Here is a 20,605-nt window from a genome sequence, read left to right on the forward strand (position 1 = left end):
AATCATGAGTGATTCATCAATGTATTATTGTAATTTAAGAAACATGCTATATTATAAAGGATGATAGTGTCATGTACACAGTAACATGATGTCACGGGCACTGAAGTAAGTTGTTCTTGCAACAGTGCGGTTCTTACATCATAGAATTCAAATTCTGTGGCTGCTTCAGTTGGTGTACATGGTGAAATGTGATGTCAACAGAACTTGTATTTCATTTGCAAAAACTAGGTTCGAGAGTCCAAATAATAGATATTGGAGTTACACTTCTGTTACTGTATTTGTCATTTTGTTTAACGTTTACTGTACTGTAATGTCAGCAGTTATTTGTCTATGAAAACCGCATGTACAGTCACAAGCAGATGTACCTTGCATATTCATGTTTCTATTTGTTGTAGTTGTTGTTGTTGTTAGTAAACACCTTTAAAAAGAGAAATTCTCTCTGAGTTTTGGAGACAGGAGTAAAAGACAGAAAGTAAAGAAAGAAAGAAAGAAAGAAGAAAAGCAATAAAACACACCACTCGGGATGAAGGGTTTAACCGTAACACACTCATCAGTTCACGCCACAGGGAGAAGCGGTGTCTCAGTCAGCGGCAGACAGATCAGATTAAACCAGTGACCTTCTCTGAACCAACGGACTCTTATCTACAGTCGATGTTACCTGACCCTGGATCAGATAACACTGCTTGCGGAAATTCAGTTTTCGCGTGAAAAGTACCTATATGCTCATTCAGCACATTTAAGAAAGCCCCCTTTTTTGTTTTTTTAATCTAGGACATTTACTGAGCTCATGTACATACTGTAGTGAAAATAGCGATCAGATGTTTTCTTTTTAACTATAATGAAACTGTTAAACCATAACTTATGGTATCTGTTTGGAACAAGGTCTAAAAAAATCATTCAACATAACTAAATCGATTACTTGCACGATAGTAAAAGCAAAAAAGGTAGTGTGACAGTGCACCAAACCACACACACACACACACATGCACACCTGCACAACTCTACACTCCCTGCAGACGTTTCCGTGAGATGTCATTACTCGATAAAGAGGAAGCCATCAGGAAACCGCTTAAGCTCTACTTCCTTTGCCACGGTGACAGGCCAAATGTTGCAGTTGCACAGTTTACTATCTCTGTTCAGCTCATTTCATGAGAGAGAGAAAGAGAGAAAAAGAAACAATGAAGCAGGTGTCTCTCAATCCCCAGTCTTTCCTATGTGGGCTTACATCCGTCCAGACCCTCCCTCTGGTTCAGCTGGGCCGTGGTCTGACCTCTCACCCTAACACCTGAAAACAATCTTTGGCTCCAGCTCCGTGGCCCCCCATTGGACAGATCCTCTCAACAGTTGAGCCTCAGCTACCCTTTGGTCCAGCTGGTTGTCGTTCAGATAAAACGGACAGATAAACAGAGTGCTTTTCAATTAGGGACTGGGCCCAGCCCATATGAATCAGTGCATTCATGAACAGTAAAACACAACTAGTCTTGTTCAACAGGAGGCTGTTGAGAGGCTGCTGTTGAGACTGATCTACTTCAGAACACAAGAACAAGAAGACCAGTAATTCGACATTAGAAGATCTGGAAAACATCTGCCATTGCTCAAGAAAGAGTCTTATTTTGCACAAATTCAACATGGAATGAAACATCGCAAAGACTAATCAATTCTATGGCAACCGGCACAAAGAGCTTCACATAGAAGGTAATACAAGGTCTTAGGCAGTTGTCGTCAATGGTAACATAGCATGTCCTCATTCCCCATTCCAAACCAATATTATAAGCGCAGAACATTTAGAAACACTAAAGTAACTACAGTATGCCCACGGTAAAAGACAGAACTTTTCACACCACGCGACATAAGCCTTTTAATGCGGTGTCACGATAACATAAAAGTAGAAATGTTAAGGTGTAGGATTAATACACAGATGGAGAGCAAGGAAAGTCAGGGAAAGAGAGAGAGAGAGAGACAGAGAGACAGAGAGAGAGAAAGGTTGAGGATTAACAGGTGGATTCTGTATGAATCTATACACTGTTGAATAGTAATAGAGACAGATAGACATGGAGTCCACTCCAGTGCTGACAGGAGCCACATTCCTCCAACGGTGAATACAAAAAGGGTTAAGCCGCTCCCCTTTCAAACGGCTGCATCACTGGATTATTGCTAAATTCTTTCTGGGGTTTTCACTTGTCAGGACAGGCAGAGAGGCATGCTGTCAGCAGATAGAGTGAGGTAGAGAGACAGAGACACAGAGAGAGAGACAGAGGGGAGGGAAAGAGAGAGAGAGAGAGAGAAACAGAAGGCATCAAAGTGGGAGGAAGGAGAGCCAGAGAGATACCGTAGTTTTGAGGAGGAACAATAGTTTGAATTTGAATTTGAGAAGGAAATACAAAAGTGAGAGAGAGAGAGAGGGGAGCAGAGAAAAACACGCACTAAGCTAAGGGGTGTGTCATAGCAATTTAGTTCCTCAAGGAAGTACAACTAAGCATTATCTTCAGAGAGGGTGAGAGCATACAAAGAGGCGACAAAGAGAGGATTTTCTTATTGTTTTCTCCCATGGAAAGATGAAGGGATTCCATTGATCGAGTGCTCTGAGACTGACAACCTGCGCCGCACGTGCAGAGGGTGAAGGAGAAATCTGACAGAGGAGGGAGGGGGACTCGCTGACACACTCCCAGGTAAGAGGCTCCACTCACAGCGCACTCAACTGGCAGCAACTCAACCACATATTTACTATGTAATGAACAGACATTCTCCTTCCTCTTTCCCTTGGTGAAATGACGCATTTGGATCATATTGTTTTAAACGACGGGTGAACTAATGGCTAATATCTACTGTGAAGGCCTACCGGTCTGCTGATAAAGAGGCTATAAATTGTGTTAGGACCAAATGAGATCATGTGTGACTTTTTTTTCTTCTCCAAACTTCCCTGTCTAACACTGGGCCTAGCAGACATGTATGTGCACTCAGAGTCATGCTGTAACAGGTCCGGTAAAGACACACTCACAGCTGTATGACTCAGAAAACTGTCTGAGTGTGTGAGTGAGTTGAGAACATTTCACAATTCTCAATCGAGTAAGCCGTGGATTTCCCCCCTCATTTTACTGGCCTAGTTTGATTGATTGAGAGCGCCCGGTGTTGCTGGAGCTCTTGGCAAAACACAGTGAAGTGGCACAACGCCTACAGACAGGCAAGCGGGTGTCGAAAACAAGCTGTGTGGTGATTCCTCGCCACAAGGTTTCGCTTCCCTTCTGAGCCAACGACGATGGGCGTCAGCCCTCGAAACGACGACTTGATCAACGGTGACAAATGTTAGATGAGTCAGGAACAACACTGTGTCCTGTCTTTCTGAACCCTTCTCAAGTGCGGTCGGCTGTGGTCTCTTAAACGTGCGTTACGGCTGTCATAAACACTTAAGAGTTGATTTTTTTTTTTGTAGTACACATAGAGGAAGCATAGAAGAAGAAAGAAAAAGGAGATGTTGACAGCAGGCCAGCAGGCATTTCATTTCGTCAACACGTTCAGTGGTGCAACACCATTGTGAATGAACACTTGCTGACGTCAGTTACTGGTCTGCTACCGTTGGAACCCCACAGAGGCGGCCAGCGAGTGCATAGCCTGACCATACAAACAGGTACTGAGAGAGAGCATCATCAGGAAAAGATAGGAAGGTTCCACACCAGGCCCAAGGCCAGAGAGGGGTGTGTGTGTGTGTGTGTGTGTGTGTGTGTGTGGGTGGGGGGATCACTAAATCGATAGACATACTATATGGACGTACAGTAAATACAAATATGAGATTAAACATTCAAACACACCCCCCGGAATATCAACAATCCAGAAAAAGAAAAAACTTTCGATCAGGTGGGCAAGACACACGTTTGGGTGGGTTGAGCCCCCCACACACACACCCCGCCTGCCCATAGCCACCGCCGGCCTTGTTCCACAGGTTGGGGGATTGCTCTATGGAAGGGAACGGCCTGGAAGGCACAGGGGGGGGGGGGTCACATGGGGCAAAGGTCATAGAGCTGCCTCCCCCCTCTCTCTCTCTCTCTCTCTCTCTCTCTTTCACATGATTGATAGTGATGTTCAAGTTCTATGCTACGTATTTCTATGAGGAGAATTTGGAATGTTCCACCTTTCTAAAAAGGTCTCTGAAAGCACTGAGACAACTTGGCTGGGGGGTTTGGGGGTCAATGGGGGGGGGGGGGGGTCTGTGACATAGGTACGTCTCCGGGGCTAGTGTTGAGGGAACCTGCAGCAGTAAGGACCTGATGCGTTGTAATTACAGTAGTATAAGTATCACAGTCTGTCCATCAACGACACAGGGACTCCCCACAACCCCTGCTAAGCCCTGGTGAGTTCAGAGGCTTTACCCACACACACACACACATACATACACACACACACACACACACACACACACACACACAAACAGACACATACACATACACACACACACACACAATCCCTCTCTCTCTTTCACACACACGAAAGCACACATGCACGCGCGCACACACACACACACACACACACACACCTAAAGCTACACGCTGCAGCCATCTGTGGAATGCTAAATATTTACCTCTCCCGCCCGAATGCCCACGCCTGATCATCCAATCAGCACTCTCCATTTCTGCATCAGTCAACGCAGCGCTCCTGGATCCACACTACCTGTCCTGCTGCTGTAACACAGTACACCTTTACATTGACATGTATTTATTTAGATTTTTTAATTTGTTTTAAATAAGTAGAGAAACTGTACAGGGGAGTGGTGATGAGGAGGTGTTTAGGAGGGACACCTACACCTTGAAGTAGAAGGCAATTATTTTCATGTGCTTCCTATTATTGGGGAAATGTTCGATAAACCATGAATTTCTGTCATTTTCTCCTTTCGTTTAGACATGTAAATGTAAATTACGTAATTTATTTTTTCCATTTAGATTTCAGACTACAATTTTAATGAAACACTAATTTAAACTTGGATAATGTACCCTCCATCCATAACTGATATAAATTCAAATTGAAGCTTGAGGTCCCTTCTAGGAGGTAGAAATTGGAAGATCGGGCTCATTGTAATGCATGGCACAGAATGAGGAATGGTATCAAACGCGTGTTTAATACCCTACCTTATTCCCTACCATGCATTACAATGAGCCCGTCCTCCAATTTCTACCTCCACCAGACTCCCCTGGAACTCAATGTCCTCAATATGAAACGCGTTCGCAGTTTGTTCTGTGTCTATTACAGAAAAGGTTGTTTACTGTACATACACACAGCATCATATTCTGCATTATTACTTTATGAAACAATGTGTATTAGTAGGCCTACATTAAACAATTTATTTTCAAGCAGCCTGCTTGAAATAAACAGCACAAACTTTTTCTATTCACTTTCCACTACAGCCGACACGCTAAGCTGTCTCCAACTGTCAGACCGCATATCCGAGGGAAGGTACTGGCTGATGGCTCCAACATGTCTCTCAAATCCCAGGACGATCTTTTTTTTAGAGAAGGAAGGAAATGGAAAACTAATCTGAAGCTATCACTACAGCTACCACGCTGCTCCACTTCCGTTATCACTGTAAAGGGGGAAATTAATCTAATGAATGTTCTTTAATACCCCAAGGAGAACCCGCGTTATGTACTGAGGCGTACCATTAAAAATGTGACAATTTATGCAGAATGAATGGCTATGCCTGTGATCGGGACACAGCGAGATGTCGCACGGGGAATGAGTGTTTGCTTAATAATATCAGTGTTAGCGCTGGGACGGGACCGGGTCTCACGCGGTAGATGAAGTGTAGTACCGCAAACATTGGCGGTAAAGCTTGGCGTGCTTAGTCTGTTAGCATATGGTCGTTAGAATGTCACTGATTAATTAGGTCATTTGTATGTATGGGACTCTCATGTCGGTTTAACTATTTATTGCGTGAAAATGGTAATACGTTTGAGCTTGGCGTAATTAGATGGCTGTGCTCTGTAGAGATCACCTTCCTGGAGTAGCCACCACAACGTGCAAAGTGTAGAATGTGGCAGGGAGACCATGACTAATCGAACCCTGGTTGGTGGCCCTTTGTGGCTCAGTTGGAAGAGCATGGTGCTAACTATGCTTAGGTTGTGGGTTCGATTCCCGCTGGGACCATGTATACTGAAAAAATACAAACTCACTGCAATGTAAGTTGATTTGGATAAAAACGTCAGCTAAATTGCAGATACCTTAAACCCCCCCCCCTGTAAATAGGCTACATACAGTACCGAGTGACCTAGTGGGTAGAGGGCGGTTGGTGGTTGGGTTCACCACACAAAACGTACTCTCCTCGCCCTGTCAATCATGTCACGCCTGTGGAATGATAGGGGCATAAACAAAGCTGCTATTAAGCCTCTGGCCCTTGAACATGTGATGTTTTTGCCTCCCCGTGAACCAGCTGTCCTGTCTCCAGACGACCAACTGCTACGTTCGATTTAAAGTGCTCCGCCTGTTTCATTTCTGACTGACTTGTGCATCAAATTTGTCTTCAATTGCTTGAATATTGTCATTTGTCACCAAACACGAAAACACATCTGCAAGACACAGGCAAACAACTATATGTTGAGTAGGCTACATTTAATGGACATACTGAGATGCCTCAGTGAAAGGATACATGTTTTTAGTTTTTTTTGCCGAGGGGTGCATTCCAAGCTAAAGTACAGATAGCCATCGAGTCCAGTGCAGACTTTTCTCCATTACCCCACTACTTTGATGCAAATAGCACCACTTGTAGAAACCTGCCTAAGCTATGTAGCCTACCTGCCTCTCTAACATACTTGTCCACACAAGCCATAAGTGATTCACCACAGAAATTATCAGCAGAAGATCCTTGTGGTTGTTCTCAATATGGTAGCCAGGAATCGTGTAGCCGTATTCGTTTATAGCTCAAGGGTGATATAATAATGTAGTGGAAATAAATAATAACGTCTCGAAACTCGATGTCATGTGTGAGTACAGGCTAATAAAAAAGTGGCATGTTTACCAAGCAATGAGTTGTGTTTAACCCACTTCCTTAGGTGTAAACAAAGACATACTCTATTCAACGTAGGCCTATGTATCAATGTGCAAAATAAAGCTTGATTGGACTGTTGAATTTATATTAACAGTCCAATCAAGACCACACAGTGAAAAAGGCCCATTACATGTTCAAAGTCTGGCAATCCAGGTTAAGTATAAGTGTGTCACAATGACACTGTGGTCCTGTCAGACTCCGACTGTACTCTTTTCTCAATTGTTAGGAACAAGACTCCCAGCATCCTCTCCTCCTGTGCTCCACTTACATTCTATTGAAAACACATTGGAGGAGAAGATCTAGGCTCCTTCCCTTGCAAATTGTCCTCCAATTTTTGAGGATGAAACGAGTGGAAGATGGAGGAGGAGAGGAAGCGAGGGGAGTCGTGTTCCTAACAACAGAGACAAAGCTTGTGTGTAGCGCAACAGTTGTCTGTGTTTACCTGATGTGGGTACACTGATGACCTCCCAGAGGGTGGCTCTCTGTGTCTCCTCATTGGTGCTAGCTGGGAGGAGAGTCTGCCACCTCCATAGAGTATATCCCCCCAGTGCCTCCTCAGGAAATATGTGCATCAACAAAAACTAAAATAAAAAATAATCTAAGCTGAGAGGAGCTCAACGGAGTATTACCATAATCGGAGGGTTTACTGAACTATATCTGGGGGATCATTGACATGTTTTCAGAAAAGTAATAATGATATTTTTGGGGGGTCTAATTCTGAAATAGGTATGGAAGGGTTATGCAAGGTAACGAACCACAGATATACTTAAGATCAGCTGAAATAATCAAGGCTTTTGAAAGAAGGTGTCACACAGTCAGACTGTTCAGATAGGAACAAAAGATCTCTTCGGTTTCCTATATCTTTTCTTCGGTACACCAGAACAACTGAGCCGAACGATACTAACTGCACTGAAGACTGATGCCAACCTCTCTCTCTCTCTCTCTCTCTCTCTCTCTCTCTCTCTCTCTCTCTCTCTCTCTCTCTCTCTCTCTGTTCTGACCTCAGGCAAACCATGGAGTCTTTCAGCTCTAAGGACATGGCCATGAAGGCCCAGAAGAAGATCCTTAGCCACATGGCCAACAAGTCAGTGGTCCAGATGTTCATAGACGACACCAGCAGCGAGATCCTGGACGAGCTCTACCGCGTCTCCAAGGAGTACTCTGGCAACCGCCCCGAGGCCCAGAAAGTGATCAAAAACCTGATCAAGATAGCGGTGAAGATCGGCGTGCTGTTCCGACACAACCGCTTCAGCCCCGAGGAGTTGCGTCTAGCCGAGGACTTCAAGAAGAAACTGCACACAGGAGCTATGACGGCTATAAGCTTCTATGAGGTAGGCTTTACAAACCAAGTCAGCATGTTTTGGTGGTGTTATTCGTCTGTGTTTGTTGTGATTGTTTTGTCATAAGCATTTTTGAGTTGCTGATCCATCAGTCATGTTGGGACAAACTGCTGATTTAGTGATCTAAATCTATGCGCTGTGCTGTGATGTGTAAGGGGGTCATGTATAATTTGGTAATAGTGGAAGGTAAGTGAGAATTCATGGGTTAATAAATTGACATCTATAGGTTACCCCTGAATTAGGGTTAGGGTTAGGTGAGAAAATGTTTTAACCGCCATTGTAACAACAATATTGTTGTGACTCATCCCTCTCTCTTTATCCACAACCTCCAGGTGGAGTTCACCTTTGACAAGGCGGTGATGTCAGAGATCCTGACAGGCTGCAGAGACCTGCTGTTGAAGCTGGTGGACTCCCACCTCACGCCCAAGTCCCACGGCCGCATCAGCCACGTGTTCAACCATTACTCCGACCCCGAGCTCCTGACCGCACTGTACAACCCAGAGGGGCCCTTCTGCTCAAACCTCACCAAGATCTGCACCGGCCTCAATAAACTGTTGGAGGAGGACAAGTTATGAGGGGCGTGAGCAAGCACGATTGCTTGTGAGAGACACTGGCTGGGAGCTCCACATAAAGGGGTCTCTGACGTTGGAACGCAAAGCTGACTGCGGTGCTGTTCACAAGCAGGACATGTCCACCTGGCAAGATTTGTGACTCTAGTGTTACATGTATGTAGTCACTGGTCTGCTGCTCGTCCTGAAAAGGACTCGGGAGCCAGTGAACAAAGTCGAGGATGTGCGCAGGATCCTCCTAGAATGGTGGGATCCTGATTATGTGTTGATTAGCAGGTCATATCCATGTTATAAGTGGCTATGATGATAAGCTTGTATCTCTTGTTGTGAAACCTGTGTCTCAATGGATGGAGTTCCTGAGTTGTGGGAATTGGATTGAAATCGGGTTATATCGCCTGATTTCTTCTATGCAGTTGGAATTTCCGTCCAGTGTTTTTACGTTCGTAGCCATGTGTACTCATATACAGCTATTCCATTGATTTCCTGCTGTTGTTGTTGTTGTTGTTGTTGTTTTTCTCAGTGAACATATGTACTGTATCAGGGAAAGAGAAACCCAGATGGTATAATTCTGACTGGATAGACAGACACTTTAATTGGTACTAAAGACAAGATTGAAAACAAGGGGAGAAAGAAAACATGAGCACACTGCCATCTGGTGGTGGTGAATGCATACTGGTGGTATTATCTATGCAATTTTGTTATTTAAAAAAAGAAAAGAAAAGTGTATATCTACTGTAGGTCTGAGGAGGTACGAGTGAGTCGTCAACACATTAATGTGAACCAAAGAGAAACTGGATTAGAATATATATATATAATAAGAAGTGGGTGTCAAACAAGTCCCTTACATATACCTATATCTATTTCTATAGCCCCATATGTAAGCTTGGCTTTGTACACAGTCCTGCAATTAAAGCCTCGTAATTTGGTACCATCCTGGCTTCGTATCTTGAATTGTTTTTTATTCTACCGATAAAAAGGCTATTATTTTCAGTATAAAACGTGACAGATGCATATTGTATATGTGGAATGAAACGACATGAGGAATTCAAATGGGCAAAAAGGCATCGCCCAAATTGACGAGTAATTTCATCCAAAATAAATGGTAAATGGACTGACTTATATAACGCCTTATTCTAAAGCGCTTTACAACGGCCTCCCATTCACACGCACATTCACACACCAATGGCGGCTAGCTACCATGCAAGGCACTGGCCCGCTCACTGGGAGCAATTTGGGGTTAAGTGTCTTGCCCAAGGATACTTCGGCATGTGGCCAGTCGGGGCTCAAACCGCCGATCTGCCAACCTTGCGATCATTAGACGCCAGCTCTACCTCCTGCGCCACAGCCGCCCCAAACCAGTGACATCTGAACATTTTACATACAGGTAGAGCGTTTGCAGTTCACAACAATAATGTTCCGTGGGTTGACCTGTCCGAAACACCTCCACACATACAGGAGAAGCATGTTGCAGATTTACAATGGATGCAATGTGCTGTGGTCAATTAATCAAGTAAGGGCTTCACAGTAAACAAGTCAACTCACCAAGGTTAACCTCATAGGAGCCACAGGTGGATCCGAAGTGATATAAAGAGTTTACCTCGATCAATTCTCTTCATCGATATCCAAAAAAATTCACAACTTTGCATGCTACGATGCCACCATTTTTTTCCCAAGACGGTAAACACGGCCTAAGTCACATCCAGTTTTCTCCAACTGGAGAATGTGTCATGTCCGGTTTCAACGCCGAATTTCCATACCATTGGTCGGCCAACCCAAACCCCCCCCCCAAAAAAAAATAATAATCTGATACATGAGAAAGGTCAAAGGTCAAAGATGGTGCCAAAATATCTCCAAATGGCCTAAACATATACCGGTAGGTGTCCGCCTAAACATACCTGTACTAAAACAGGTACAAAGTTGCATTTGCTCACATTACTAGCATCGACTTTGGCACAAGTACTAATAAGACCCTGGAGTACTGATTCCTAGATGATTTGGGCTTCGTTATCAGGTTTCCAAGGTGATATTCACTGTAAAAGCTGTTGTTTTTTTAGGCGGAGACTGAATTTGAGATGTTTTATAATGTTCTAGCTCTATTTACTCTGACACAGTAACATAGATGTTGATTCTGACACTTCTACAGCGACCCCACAGGTGTTAGCTTTCATTTGATAACAAGATCATTATGAAGGCCCTTGTGATTGTGGAGATATTCTATATTCACTGTGGGCATGTCATTTCGAGCAGAAAACCAGAAAAATGAGGTGGATAAGATCTGGTTTAACTGTAATCCATTTGCACAAATTGTACTTCTAATACCAAAAATATAACTTGGTGGAGATAGTGTTCCTGCTATATTACTGATTAGATTAACACTCCTTATTATTAACTAACGCTAATTATTTTTCAACAGTGAAGAACCACATAACAGAAGTTCAAAATTCAGGCTGTATATGGTCAGACAACACAACACTTTCCAAATTAAATGCTGTTGTTTTGTCATGACTCTCCAAAGTCACCAAAGCCAGTCAACCGTGAAATCACTTAAAGCTACACAAATGATTCTATCGAAAACAGCAATCAGATGGAATAACAGAGACACAACGACCCACATCCCATCAAGATTGGCGCTCCTTGATTCATTTAATCCACAAAACAAGTCAACTGTGTAAAAGAAAACATCTGTTTATGAAAATTGTTCTAAAGACAGGGTTATTTTGTATTTGTTTAGTACGACCCTTAATGTCAACGGAAAATCAGGGCTGCTACAATAGATCAGCAGTACTTTATGGAGCACGACTTGTCGGCAATCGTGTTCTTAATATCCTATTGTAGCGTAGCAGCTGGACACTCCAATATAAAATACAATAACTTACTACAACAGAGTGCCAAAGTAGGTAAAGAGTCCATGTCTATGGACTCTAAAGTAGGCTACATTGCATAATTGGACTCTACGAGGTAGCAATACTCATGTATTCATGTATTCAGTCGCTAGATTTAATTATAAATCTAATTAATGTCAACAATCTCAGTGAAACTTGAGCTGCTAAAATCCAGCATCATCAGTAACGAGAACATGGCAGCATAAACACAATTCACAACGTTTCAGATTCTCTCACTGGTTTTGTGTAGAACTGGACAGTGTTTTGTTCTGGGCGTAACAAACAATTCATAAGTAATAAAAAAATAAAAAATAAACGAATCATCACCACTATAAATAGAACAATTGTAACAGTGCAGTACTTGCTTGAAAATATGTGCTTTTAAATCAAAATGTCACCCAACAGTTTGACATTCCAGGGAAAGAGTCACAATTCTACCAACAACCGTGTAGAGCTCCAAGTGTTGAGTCGATGGATCAGCAGGTGACTCATCAATGAGAACTGTAGCTCATCTAAACCTATAATGCTAGACTAGGCCCATCTCTTTGTCTTTGTAGCTGGTGTCCTACGATCTGCCTGACTGAAGGGAATGACATCACAGCTCAAAGATGTCATCCTCCCTCTCTCTTATCTTCTTGGTGCATTTGGTGATGGTCAGGGGCACAGCCCCGAGCGTGGCCTGCTGATGCATTCTGGGAGAGGAAGTGGCACTGTGTGACCTTGTCAGTCGGCGGTCTGATGTCCTGCTGACACAAGCCGCCTCCAGCGCAGCCAATCTGTGAAGTAATAACACAACGAATGAGATAAGAATCATCTTTACTGTGCTTCTGTGTGGAGAAAACATTAGCATATTGGCATTTTAATGTTGAGTGGACCCCAGTCCAGCTCATCGTAAAAGTACAGAGACCACTAGACTAGTCTCATAAGAGTGTAGTGTGTTTGGAAAGACACAGAATAACAAGGTGGAGGATTTAACTCACCGAAGAATAAACTGCCAAAGAATTCTGGCAAAGAAATAACACTATACAATGCATCTATACACCTACAATGCTAGCTATTTTTGGTTAAATTGGTGAATAAAGTCACCCATGGCACTCTAGAGTGTTGACTATTTGGGAGACTTTAACTCGTTCAATGCCGAGGTTGAATATTCACCTTTGTTCTCCTTCTTGGCATCTTCTGAGAGCTGCTTGCTTGGACTGGCTGATCAAACTATCCATCCTCTTCAGGAAATCCATCGGAGACAGTTCCGAGGTCCCTTCTAAGGTCACTTCTTCGCCGGCACCTGGCATCTTCTTCCCAGCAGCGGCCCCATTCAGGCTGGAGTCTGTGCTTGCGCTGTCCTGCACCTGGTCACCATTGGCATCAGGGTCACACGGCACAGGGATGGACAGAGACTTCTTCAGGAATATCGAGTCATTCGTATAAAGTCTGTTCGCTCGTTTGATATCTTCCATCTGTAAGAGAATTACACTAATACGGTTAGTGGGTTAGTAAGCTAAAGCAAAATCAGAGCACAGTCAGCTGAGCCAACTTGATAGTACTACTAGCTACGGATGTCACTCCTAACTTTGACTTACAGACACTCCATATTTCAAGGAAAGGCCTTGCAATGTCTCTCCCGGTTGAATGTGGTGTTCGATCCGTCTGTGTCGTACCGGAGAGAGGGGTGACTGCTGCACCAGGCTGCCGTAGGACCTGGCGCGGCCCCCCCGGAGCAGACCCCCGTGCCCCCCGGTGGGGATCGGAGCCCGTTCATCGGTGGACATGATGGTTGTTTAATAAGGCAGCTAACCAGCTGCTGGTAACAATCAATGATGAGACGGGCGAGTTAGCTCAGGGTTTATACAGGAATCTGGGGGTTAATTTCAATACCTTTCTAAGACTTTTTAAAGACCTTGTCAATATTTTTCCAGACCTCACCGCCACTTGGAGCTGTAACCGTTGACATCAGTGACGTCACCTTTAACTTAACAGTTTGAGTTTGCAATAGACTAGAGTCTAGACCACTGTCATACAACACAATTTCCGGTTCATCTTTGTTTTTTTAATAAAACTAATACATTCACGAACTTTTACTAAAGGTTTTTAGGACTCAAACTCTTTGGACAGAGTCTAATTCAGAAAAATACCAACAAAATTCAAGACCTCATAAAATCGTGATAAGACTTTTTAATACTTATTAAGGGTCTTGATTTTCCCAAAATTAATTTATCAACTTGTAATACTTTTCAAGACACCGCGGATACCGTGAATCGGGACATGTTGTGGACTTACGTGTTTCGTATCGCTACGAAGTTGTCTAGCAGCGTGTTTACTTACCTACGACTCCAGCAGCCCAGCCATGCTAACAGCTAACAGCTAACAGCGCTGACGACATTAAGACCTGCTGTCTTGCGTTAACGTACAAAGTTAGCTACGTAAGTTGTAAGTTGTAGGCAACAACAATAACAGACGAGTTTGACTTCAGTTGCCAAGCAACACGGCTAATATCGCCGAGGAAACCAGTTGTTCGGAGTCCAGATTGATGCCCTCCAGACAGCTGTCTGTCAGAGTTACCATGGCTGCCGTGCCAGCGTCCAGGGTTGCCAGATGGGATTGACAATGTCCAGCCTAACCACAGTCTTAAAAACCGCAAAATCCGCCAAAAAAGGACACCTTTTTTTAACATCATTGGCAACAGACAATCATCTTTTTTTAATCATCTTTTAACATCATTGGCAACAGACAATCATCTTTTTTTAATCATCTTTTAACATCATTGGCAATGGCAACAGACATACAGTTTAGGGGGCAGGAGTAAAATAAAATAAAAACCAGCACATTGTATGTAGCTACTAAGGTGTGTGTTTTAACTTCACGTATTTTGTAATTTAAATGCTTTTTATCCAACCCAGTGTGATCAAAAGTAGCCACATTCGGCGGTAACTCGCCCCAACTGGCAACCCTGGTAGCGTCACCACAACTACACTACAACTCCCACAATTCCTCACCCAGAAGCAGGAAGTAGAAAGTGGTTTTCAGAGAGAGGGGATGTTTTCTGTTGCGGGTGGAAATTATCCAACTCGATCATTTATTCAGCTAACAACTATTAGAAGATGTCTTTTAAACGGGAGGGCAATGACCAGAGTCAATTGAATGTTCTTAAGGTACCAATTATATGAATTTGTAATGACAGAAACCTAAAACCTTTTTGTTACGCATACGGAGCTTGTTGTGACAACAATATAACGTCTCTCATCTCTCCTGTGGCACACATCGTGAGTTTAGAATGATAAGGTTCTATCTCCGTTTAGAATGATAAGGTTCTATCTCCGTTTAGAATGAGAAGGTTCTATCTCCGTTTAGAATGAGAAGGTTCTATCTCCGTTTAGAATGAGAAGGTTCTATCTCCGTTTAGAATGAGAAGGTTCTATCTCCGTTTAGGATAGTTCAGAGATATTGAGCGTCAAAGTTTTTACATTCCATTATGTTTTGTGAGATGGAACCTTTGTATTTAATTAATTACTAACTAAAAAATGTCAACATTTTAAAAATAACACCACACAGGCATTAATAAATACCTAATGGATCAGATTATGTAAAAAAACTCAATTTTGACAAAAATGGAGATAGAACCTTATAATTCTAACGTCACGACGTGTTTGGCCTCCAAGCTGTATTCGTCATTCATGGTTCATTGTTTACTTTCCAGAAGCGACGTGTTGCAGATCTCCTGTCACATTTCATCCCAGAGGATGAAGCTGCTTTGATGAAGAATGGAAGGTGAACTAGGCCAGCAGAGGCCAATTTTAATCAGCATTGAGTTGCTTCTCACTTGACAAGCAGAGCACGTTTGATACACTCAGTGTCTCTCATATGTGTATGTATTTATGGTATCAGCATGAATGAATCTTCTACAATTCCCTTTCAGATACACCTGCCTGGTGTGTTCCTACCGCCCTGTGTTTGACACCGTGGATATGCTGACAGTACACAGAAAGGGGAAAAAACACCTAGCAGGTGAGACATCATCACCCGACGAGACGAGACACTAGTTCTGTTCATTCTCCAACTGTTTCATGCTGTAAAAGTCACGTAGTCTTCTTTAAGAGATTGAGTTGATCTGATCTGTTTTAGGGATGAAGTGGTTTTATGGCAAGAAAACAACGCTGAAGAACGAAATAGCCAAACGTCACCATCACGACTATGTTGAGGCTGAAGATAGCAGACAGGTAAAGATATGAGAATGTGGTACTCTTGTCAATGTCGCTACAAGCCTTAGGCCGAGAGTGTTTGCACGCTATGCATCACATTGCATCACCCCAAAAATATGTTTGTTGTTTCCCTTAGGAACCCTCTAGTTCCGCCCCCCTATTGACACAGACACGGAAAATTGCCCATCATGCCTTGTTGAAGACAGTGCCATACAATAGTTGCCATAAGAAAACCAGGTATGACTGAATGTTAATTCATGTATGGGCCTACTATATATAGATAAAGCCTAGTACAATACAAGTATGTACCCCTGATTATTCTCTACACAAGGCTCAAAGACTCTTAAAGCAACATCCAGGCCGTGGCCTCTTGCACCAAAATTGGCCAGGATCTGCCAACAATGCCAAAAAAATGTCAATGCATAGAAAAAAAACTATACAAAACAAGATTGATCAATGGGTCAGTCAGTCAGCTATCTCTGACACATACAAATAGATGTTTTGAATCTTGTATCCCCCCCCCCCCAGCACAAAGTCTGACAAGGAGTCCACTAGCTCCAGTCAAGACTGTACTGTCAGCCCCTCCAGCACAAGCCAATCATCGCAGCACCAGACCTCAGTAGATACAGGAGCTAAGTCCCCCCCCAGCGACCACACTAACACAACAGGTAAAGTCCACTTGAGAATCTGATTCATGGCCGATTCATAATGATGAGTCTGTCCACTGATTATGTGTTAATTTTGTCTGGTTTCTTTAGATGTCAGTGAGGGCTTGTGTCCATCCAGGAGTAAAAAGGAAGTTAGCAAGAAGGAGGCTCAGCTGAAAGTGATTCCGGAGTCGGAACCTTTGACAGCTGAGAGAAGGAGAGAGTTGGAGCACTATCTCAAACTGAAAAGGTACCGTGTATCTGAAGCAAGCGGTGACTTGTTCAAAGTCACCACTGATCTGCAATTATCTGTTAATAACAGTGTATGCTTTTTAAAATATTATTATTTATTTAACCTTTATTTAACCAGGAGGTCCCTTGAGATCAAATCTATTTTTTTTCGAGAGAGACCTGGCCAAGAAAGCACACCAGTACAGATACAAGCTACAAAATTGGCGAATAAAACATAATAAATAACAGACAAGAGATAACAGGTTAATATTATCTGTGGCTTTGTATGTATACCTCTGTCTCTAAGTGTTTGTTTTGTGTTGTTCAGTGGTAACTAAACAACCTGCTCATCAGATACTTTTGAGACATTAATTAGTTGTTCATGTCTCAACTGATGTTACTGGATCACTGATTCATCTTGTTATTACTCTCCACGCCCTTGCTCATGTCGTTTCGCTGACTTCCCCGTGTCTGTGAACATGAGTCGGATACAGACCGGGGGGGTATTCCATCAACGTCTCTAAAGGAAAATCCAGGCTTGTTTTTTCTCATAACTCTCACGAGACTTATCAGAATAAGCCTGGATTTCCCTTTACATTGATGGAATACCCCCCAGCTATTTCCATTTGAGTTGTGAAGGACCTATTTTTTTTTATGTCAGGGCTGCAGTTCTGCAGATACACCACCAGATGTCAGAATGACATATTTTTACTTCTTGTTCTCTGTTACTTGTTGTGTTTTTCTGCCACCTCACTCTTTCACTCTGCTCTTTCCCGTGTGTCCCTCAGTGCGGGTTGGCTGCAGGACAGGGGTGGCCAGTGGGTGAAGGACGAGAACGTGGAGTTTGATTCAGACGAAGAGGAGCCCTCTCCGCTTCCCTCTCTTCCCCCCAGTCATTTAACAGAGAGCTCACCAGGGCAGCAGCTTTGACCTGACCCAACAGTCCAAAGAACCTCCAACAGAGACTTTCCATCCTATATGTCCTTGGGTCCAGGACTGGGCTTAACCTATGTCAGAGAACAAGCTCGTTACTGTGATACAGTATGCTCTGAGCCCACTATCCGCAATCTTAGTCCTTTTCCATCCTTCATCCTGACGAGAAGATGTGCTGAAGCTTGAGGACACACTCTGACATGTCACCTGGAAGTCACTGTCGTCACCATAAGAGTGTACTTCATGAGTTGTTATTTTCAGCGCTATTTGTATTCTTCTGTCACCCATTTGGTTAAGTCCTAACACCTCCCCTGTTATGGCTAAGCCCCCTGTTATGGCTAAGTAGATACGCCAATATCGGTGCTAATCTTGGTGGCGGGCCACCAGTTAACATTCTTCACAAGGTAAACATAGCACACATAGCTCTCCTACACCATTCCGTAGAAATTGGATAACACCCCGCCAGTGTTAGAAAGGTGAAGTGGGGCCACTTAACTTGGGTTACAGTTTGGATAATAATGTCATTGTTCGTCAAAAACTGTAGTTTTACCACTAGGTTTAAGATCAGCGTGTGACTACCAAACGACGTAAGCGATGCACGGTGACGACTGAGATCTATGTTGATGCCTCGTCCATGTATCATTTTGTAAAGACTGATGATGTTTCAATTCTAGACTTTTCAATTAGCCACATACAGTAAATAATGATGTTTTTACCATTTGACTGAGAGGGTCATTTTTATTGTCATTGACAGGTGTGCTGTATGTCTTCCATGTACAGAATTATTAGTCCAAGAACTAATGTTGAAATGGTGTGTTTATGCTTAGCTTTATGATAATATGATTATTTTCAAGGTAGATGATAATTAATAAACCCATGTTACACATTATCCATTCCACCTCCGACCATACTGCTTAATTGGAGCATGTTAGAGTAGCAGTTAAGAGTAGGCACCATTTAACTGACCCGGGCAATCATAGACAGTACCGGGTCAGTTAAAAGCATGATACCTTGCATTTCTATCCCAGAATACACCTGCATCTGACAGTGGTTTAATGATCAAAGGGAACATAGCATAACCAGGAATAGAAGCTGGTATGGCAATACTGACCATAAACCATCGCAACACTGCCCCCTTTGCCAAATGTCACACTGCCGTGTATAATTGTAGCACAACCAAGGCCTCTGAACTTGACCTGTAGGAATTCTACGTGCCATTTATTATAAACCTGTGTCTCTGTTAAACATGACATTTCATGAACAAGTCATTTGAAAGGTGGTGCAGTAGCCTACATTAAATCCAAAACACAGAACTGCTTTTCGACTGCTTTAGAAAAGCAAATGTGAAATGTACTGTATGTTAAGAGGGAGTGCCTTGGCCGTTCTCTGAGGCTGTGAGAGCCGTCTGTGGGTCGCAGCTGTTGGGTAAGGGTTCATAAATCTGCTTGGGTGCACATGGGTGCCCCCCCCCCACCACCGCCACCACCCCTTCAGACCCTTTTCGAAGTTGGTATATTTGGAGCAAAGTAACGCAAGACCCTGGGTTACATTCCCAATAGGCTGGGTAGGGGAGGGGGGTGTAAAAATAAGTAAGGAGGTTTGGGGGGTGGGTGGTGAGGTGGTGGGACTCACCAAGGGATTGAATGGTTCCGATTCTCCATATCCTCGTAGCAGCGCTCTCTCTGTCAGCTAGAATGGTGTGGACTCTCACAGCAGCCTATGAACTTGATTTGTTCCAATGCAGGTGTATGCTCTGTGCTTTTTATAAAATATCTCTGTTTTTATTAAATACATACATTTGTAATTCAGATTTTGTTGAATTAATACAAATGTAACCTCTTTGAGATCACTACTGTTGGGGATATCCATTGCAGAAAGTAGCTACAAAGGGGTGGAAATCTGTTTGAAATTAGTGACATCTTGCGACACGTCAAATCAATCAACTACCTTGCCAGGACGGAGCTCCCAAAAAACAATTCAGTTATTCCTTCAGGGGGGTATTCCATCAATGTCGCTAAAGGAAATCTTTGGTAGGTCTTGTAAGACCTATCAAAATAAGACTGGATCTTTTGGTAGGTCTCACAAGACTTTCCTTTAGCAACGTTAATGGAATAAGTCTTCTTCCATTTTCTTCAATGTTGCAAGCTAGCATACAAAACAACTCTCTGCAAAATGGTCCTACCCGTGGGGTATTCCATCAATGTCGCTAAAGGAAAATCCAGGCTTATGTTTTGATAACTCTCACAAGAGTTATCAAAATAAGCCTGAATTATTTTTGATAAGTCTCGTTAGACATATCAGAATAAGCCTGGATTTTCCTTTAGTGGCGTTGATGGAATACCCCCCTGGTCGGAACAGACGACGTACATAACAACAAAGCATCAACTCTTCTGGCGTGTTGGGGGAGGGTCTTGGAATGTAACGTCCAATGAAACTGCGAGCGCGTTCTCCCATCGCTCGGTCCAGTTCATCCAAACCAGACTGGCTAATCTAAACATTCTCCTGGTGTGAGAACCAAATGATCTGGAGGTATGGCTACGCAAGTCAACACAGAGGTAATGAATGGGTTTCAGCACTGATTCTGTAAGTCCACGTGAGACAAGGTCCAATGAGGGTTTTGTTTTTTGATCCAGATGAAATGAACATTGGCAATGTTGACATGAGAGGATGAAATGAGAAACAAAATATGCGATATTCAGCCTAAGAAGGAAAGGGATTATTTAAACTTTTTATTTAAAGTATTTACATTTTTTATTCTCATCCTATATATAGCACCA

At 43.0% G+C, this 20,605-nt stretch overlaps 3 protein-coding genes across 3 annotated transcripts; 2 read left to right on the forward strand and 1 right to left on the reverse strand.

The window, feature by feature from the left end:
* Positions 1–8,043: 8,043 nt before the first annotated feature.
* On the forward strand, positions 8,044–8,945 carry tnfaip8l2b (tumor necrosis factor, alpha-induced protein 8-like 2b; the record flags this gene model as incomplete). Its single annotated transcript, XM_080540420.1, has 2 exons — positions 8,044–8,361; positions 8,703–8,945. The coding sequence occupies 2 exons, from the start codon at positions 8,044–8,046 to the stop codon at positions 8,943–8,945; spliced, it is 561 nt and encodes a 186-aa protein (XP_080396546.1).
* Positions 8,946–11,608: 2,663 nt separating this feature from the next.
* Positions 11,609–14,323, reverse strand: lysmd1 (LysM, putative peptidoglycan-binding, domain containing 1). The gene is made up of 4 exons (XM_080540417.1): positions 14,144–14,323; positions 13,402–13,622; positions 12,977–13,278; positions 11,609–12,597 (listed from the first exon to the last, which is right to left on the reverse strand). The coding sequence occupies exons 2-4, from the start codon at positions 13,588–13,590 to the stop codon at positions 12,417–12,419; spliced, it is 672 nt and encodes a 223-aa protein (XP_080396543.1). The 5' UTR covers positions 13,591–13,622; positions 14,144–14,323; the 3' UTR covers positions 11,609–12,416.
* A 521-nt stretch (positions 14,324–14,844) lies between these two features.
* scnm1 (sodium channel modifier 1) lies at positions 14,845–18,391 on the forward strand. Its single transcript, XM_080540416.1, has 8 exons — positions 14,845–14,970; positions 15,516–15,586; positions 15,735–15,823; positions 15,941–16,035; positions 16,154–16,254; positions 16,546–16,685; positions 16,776–16,914; positions 17,684–18,391. The coding sequence occupies exons 1-8, from the start codon at positions 14,920–14,922 to the stop codon at positions 17,823–17,825; spliced, it is 828 nt and encodes a 275-aa protein (XP_080396542.1). The 5' UTR covers positions 14,845–14,919; the 3' UTR covers positions 17,826–18,391.
* The last annotated feature ends 2,214 nt before the right edge of the window (positions 18,392–20,605 follow it).

Source organism: Nansenia antarctica, assembly GCF_963989245.1.
Source record: "Nansenia antarctica genome assembly, chromosome: 10".
NCBI classification, from domain to species: Eukaryota; Metazoa; Chordata; class Actinopteri; order Argentiniformes; family Microstomatidae; genus Nansenia; species Nansenia antarctica.